The 5,783-nt window shown below is 36.4% G+C and overlaps 1 protein-coding gene across 3 annotated transcripts in view; it reads left to right on the forward strand.

Moving 5' to 3' along the window:
• The window catches only part of Atl1 (atlastin GTPase 1), a 77,915-nt gene extending 73,759 nt beyond the window's left edge, over positions 1–4,156 (forward strand). For 2 of the 3 annotated variants that reach the window (XM_070027912.1, XM_070027901.1), the window contains exons 15-16: positions 743–757; positions 3,332–4,156. In XM_070027912.1, coding sequence (XP_069884013.1) covers positions 743–757; positions 3,332–3,442 — 126 coding nt within the window. In that variant the 3' untranslated portion in view covers positions 3,443–4,156. The remainder of the gene's footprint in view (positions 1–742; positions 758–3,331) is intronic. The other variant, XM_070027922.1, reaches the window with a different exon arrangement.
• Positions 4,157–5,783: the final 1,627 nt, after the last annotated feature.

Genomic DNA, 5,783 nt, shown 5'->3' on the forward strand with positions numbered 1-5,783 from the left:
TGCATGGGCCAGTGGCCAACTTCTGGATGGAGCTGCTCATTGGGAAGTTTTCTGCCTTGCTCAGGTTCAATTAGTTACATCCTAGGTAGTCAGGGCCACTATGTATGGTATGTTATTTAAATAACCAATCAGAGATAGGAATGACAGTTATAACTATACCTAGAACAATAATTAACTCATTATTCTGGAAGTGTTTAGAGTTACTTATGAATATTTAGGGAAATTTAGTGAAATTAAAATTGAGATTCTCCACAGAACTTTGGATTTAAGACCTGTGAACTTTTTGATCCATTAAGTAGCAAATAATAGTTGCTATAATTCTCCCAGCATTAAAAGCCTACTTTTATGTACGCTATAATAAAATTGTAAGTAACATATTTAACGTGTGCCTTTGAAAAATACAGTTGAGATAAGTTAGTGTGAGAATCATGGGCAACAAAGTATAAACAATTCTCTGAGCCACTCACTGTCTGAAATAGTCTTTTACTCATAAAAGGATAAAGACAGACTTTAAGGTAAATCTCAAATCCCTCTTAGAATATGATGCTGACCTATCAGAAATATAGAATTAGGTTCTTCAAAAAATTCTTATAAAGTATATAATCTAAACTGGAAAATCTGCAGGAGTATCTGTTCTTAAATGTTCACAAGTTAATATTATAAACGAAGTTGAATATCAATGTTATTATTAAAGCAAGATATATACTTTTCTTTTCTCCTTTTAAAATTGCCTCTGCCACAGGGAAGTACAAATGAGGTAAGTTAAATTTTTTTAAATTAAGAACTGTATTTGTAAACACTATATTTTACAAACTGACTAAGCAGTCTGATTAAGGATTACTTAATACAGATTTTAAAAACTTTTAGGAACTACTATTTCTATTTAGCATTTTAATTAATTGTAGGCTCTTAACACATTCCAAACATTATAAAGGATTTATCTGCATACAGAAGACCTGAACATAATAAAGGACTATTTTTCCTGAATATGTAGAAAATTTCACAATTACTTGGCTCTGATATGATACACTGTTCTCCTTCAGAGAAGAGCCAGTAGTTATAAAGTTTGATTGCAAAGGGCATTTAAATATAACTGTAATGTTTAGAACTTTGGTGGCAGTTACCCATACCACTTTATGCAGGTTCCACACAGTATGACTTCTGACTTTCTCACATACCTCAGACCTGGCTTTGGGAAATAGGTCATTAGGTTCTGTACATAATCCCGTATGTATACAACTATATATGTGCAGACACACACTGTATTTCCAGGGGAAAATCACTGTTTACATTGATAAAAATTATCTTATGCAAGTCATTTTCTTCAGGGAACAAAGCTGGTCTTCTGCAGCTTTCCTCAGCAACACATAACAGAATTATGTTCACTTACACATTTAATATTTATAAGTCAATAAGACGTTATTCATGGAAAACTCATAAAACAGATTCACTATAATTATAAAGTAAATGAGGGGCTGGGAAGGTGGCTCAGTGGTAGAGCGCTTGCCTTGCATGCTCGAGGCCCTGGGTTCAATTCCTCAGTACCACATAAGCAAAAAGAAAAAAGCCGGAAGTGGCGTTGTGGTTAAAGTGGTAGAGCGCTCGCCTTGAGCTGAAGAGCTGAGGGACAGCACCCAGGCCCAGAGTTCAGGCCCCACGACCGGACCAAAAAATAAAAATAAACAAATTTTAAAAAAAATTAAAAAAAAAAAGCAAATGAGGCCAGGTGTGGTCGCTTATACCTGTAATTCTAGCTAATGGTCAGGCACAAATCAGGATGATAGCATTCTGAGACAGGTATGGGGGTGGGGGAGAAGCTAAAGAAAGAAGGGTTGGAGAAGCAGCTCAACCAAGTAGCGCAAGAGCAAGACCTTGAGTTCAGTCCCTAGTACCACCAAAAATAAATGAACAAACAAAAGTGAATTTTAACTTTGGAAATCAAACCTTATGAATATATCTTTAAGAGAACTGGAATTAAATTAGGATATGAACACTTTCGAGACCAGCATGCCACAGTGTTATTATGCTAGGCATTCATAGAACTGAATAGTAACACCTGTACTAACAGCATAAAGAAAACCACAAAAATAGCTTCACAACAAGGATACAGATTAACCCACTGTAACAATGAGACATACAAGACACTATGTTGAAAATGAACTTTACAACTTGAGGAGGGGGGAGGAGTTAGGGAGGGAAGGGATAGTAGGGGAAAATAGTAGGGGAAATGTACTCATTACTCATGTAACTAGTACTCATGTAACAAACCCCTATCTACACTATCTTTACAATAAAAAATACTCAAATAAAAATATCTAAAAGATATCTTCACAAACTCACAAATGAAAAAAATCATAAAATTTCTTGGAATAATTACTATTAATAGGCTATCAACTTTTTGCCCAGATCTTAAATATATTCAAAGACTTTTCACAGACTCCAGAACAACTGAATCATAACTAATGTCCAGAATGCAGAAGTCAGAGGAGAGAATGAGCCTTACACACTAGCCAGTGGGGAGGGGTTTGGATATATTTGGCCACTTAAACAATAAGTAAGATGTAAAATTTCCTATGGTTCAAACATTTAAAGTGATACAAACAGAGATAATTTTATTAAGAAAAGGCTTTGTGAAGCAGTTTTTCTGGTGAAGAAAATCTGAAGGAAGCAGTGGCACCAAACCAAGAAGCATGCACAGTGAAGGGGTCCCGGGTGGGAATAGAAGCCCCCATACCTAGCTGCACAACCAAGTGCATCAGGTTTAAGAAGGGAAAATAAAATCAGTCCCGTTCATGAGAACCTAGTGACATAAAGAAGTTATCAGTTCTACGGGCTGGGAAGGTGGCCCAGTGGTAGAGCACTTGCCTTGCATGCATGAGGCCCTGGGTTTGATTCCTCAGCACCACATAAGAAAAAAGCCGGAAGTAGTGCTGTGGCTCAAGTGGTAGAGCGCTAGCCTTGAGCTGAAGAACTGAGGGACAGTGCCCAGGCCCAGAGTTCAGGCCCCACGACCGGGCCCCCCCCCCCAAAAAAAAAAGTTATCAGTTTTAATAAATCATCAAAACTGGTAATACAATGAGTTGTCCACACACCCTTTAGGGCACAATACCAAAAGGTATACAAAGTAAAAGGAGACAGTCTGAGAATAAAACATTTACCATGAAAATCATTCATCCATAAAAGTGGTATCATGTACTGGAGAGTTGAAAATAGTTATTAGTATGTCTTACTAAATAGAGTAATGATATAAAGATTCCAAATTCAGCATGCTCAATTTTACCTAGTACCAATTTGTACATCTATGTCTAATGCATTGTTTTGTACATTTCAGGCTTTATACAAGCTTTACAGTGCAGCAGCAACCCACAGACATCTGTATCATCAAGCTTTTCCTGCACCAAAGTCAGAACCTACTGAACAATCAGAAAAGAAGAAAACTTAACCCCAAAATTTTAAAATACAGGTGCATGACCATTTGTCTGTTAAATATGCATTTATGTTTCCATTCAAAATTCAAAGTGCTTCCAGCATAATGGAGAAAAAAAAATACCAAACACCTCTGAAGACTGCAAAATGGTTTAGCTCTGTTACTTCAGTGTTTAATAAGCAGATGATTGTGTGCATGGTTATATCTTTGTTAACATGTACAGTTTTCCTGACTTTGTCTTTAAATATACTGTTATAAGTTAAGGTATTTGTATATTTATGATGACAATACATGTGATCTGCTTGGATTTACTAAATTCTATTACTGGGTTAAAATTAAACCATGCAGTGATATAACTCCATGTTTGGATATGCTCACTTAATAGATACAGAAAAAAATTTAAATTATTTCACATAACTATTTCTTAAAGCACAGCATCAATTCAGCGGGGCTTGATTTAATCAATATAATCTTACACATAACACAAACTCTTATTTGTAAATACATTTAAGAGCTTTTCTGTTGCTTAACCAAAAACTCTATAGTTTCTTTTATATTATAGCTTAATATAGAATGTAAACCTCTTGATAAAATGCACAAAAAATCATTTTGTATATGTATTTGAGTTCCACTGCATTGTATATTTTTTCATTTCGTACACAAGAAATGTATTCCTCATAGTTTATTCTTTTAACATGTGAACTATTAAAAATACTCTGGTTCCTAACACTAAAACAAACGCTTACTGAATTTGGAACTGTCTGGGAGGTACTGATAACACAATAATGAAGGTTTGTCTCTAAAAATTCCAGATGCATTTTATTTGCGTTAGATACCATTACAAATTTCAGTTTCCATTTAAGAAACACACACTAATCTCATTTTAATGTATTCCAGGTTGTTGGTCTTATTTTTTTAAATAAGAGTCTTGCTGGCCTAAACCTAGCTATATATAGTCCAAGATAGCCTTAAAGTCTTCATATTGCTAGGATTACAGATATACATCACCATGCCTGGCATCCTAGCAGTTCTTTTTATTTTTAAAGACTCTTATTAGTGTTCATTAGTTGTACAAGGAGAGTTTCACTGTGTCATTTCCATACATGCCTACAATTTCATCAGGTTTCACTATTCTATTTTTATACAGCATATAATGTACTTTGACCATTTTCATCATCATTCACCCTCTCCATTGGCTTTCCCACACACACTAGTATCTGCTCCCCAAAAGAGTGATGAGAGACTGGAATGTCATAAGTCGAAAAGATCTACTTAATTATGTATTGGAGAAAGCTAAAGAGAATAAAAGATGAATAAACAGATTAATACACAAAAAATGATCTGAGCTACGATGTCCTGCAACCAGACCATTTTGGCTCCACCCCCTCACTTCAGTTCTTTTAGACCAATGATTCTATACTGTATTTCTTTCTCTTTCTCTCTCTTTTTTAAGTGGCTAGTACTGAGTTTGAACTCAGGACTTTTGCTTACTAAGCAAACACTCTACAACATTAGCCACATCTCCAGCAGTTTGCTTTTAGGTTATTTTCTTAGGATCCTGGGCCATTAGAGGCCTCAATCTTTTTACCATACCTAGGACCACAGGTTTGCCCACCACAGTTGGCTTATTGGTTGACATGGGGGCAGGGGTCTCTTGAAGTTTTGACCCATGCTGGCTTCAAACCAAATACTCTCTGCCTCTTGCTTATAAGTGTGAACTATTTCTGGCTTCTTAACGTATTTCCAGTGACTAAAATCTCTAGTGAAGTTTCATTAAGCAAAATTCTTAGAGAAGCCTGGGTTTGTGGTAATGAAAACAGAAAAGTAGGACTTGAAGGCATGGCCAAGTGCTAAGAGTACCAGTTGTGGGTAGCAAAGTGGGAGGCACTATGTTTAAAGCTCTAGTGGGTGTGCGCCTGCCTGCACAGGCACACACAGACTTACACACACACACACACACACACACACACACACACGTGCGCGCGCACATGCACACACACACACGCACATGCACACACACACACGCACACGCACACACACACACACCCCCCCACACACACACACACAGAGTAATGCTTCTTTCTTGAGAGGCCCAAAACAGACATTTTAAATTCTCAGGAAATGGCTAAGAGCAAATAATTGAGAAGAGTATGTTTAAGTTGCTGAGAAATAGCAGCTTACCTCTTACAAATGTTTGATCACAAGCTCAGTAAATTACCATTTCCCACTGCTAAAATTCCATTAACCACACTCTCAATTTTTAGTTTCTTTCACTGTATTGCTTCCTTGGCCGATTGGCCTTCTGAACAGGAAAACCAAAGTAATACGTCTAAAACATAGATTCAAACACCACACA

This window comes from Dipodomys merriami, unplaced genomic scaffold (genome assembly GCF_024711535.1).
Source record: "Dipodomys merriami isolate MVZ:Mamm:240054 unplaced genomic scaffold, mDipMer1.0.p SCAF_1, whole genome shotgun sequence".
NCBI lineage: Eukaryota > Metazoa > Chordata > Mammalia > Rodentia > Heteromyidae > Dipodomys > Dipodomys merriami.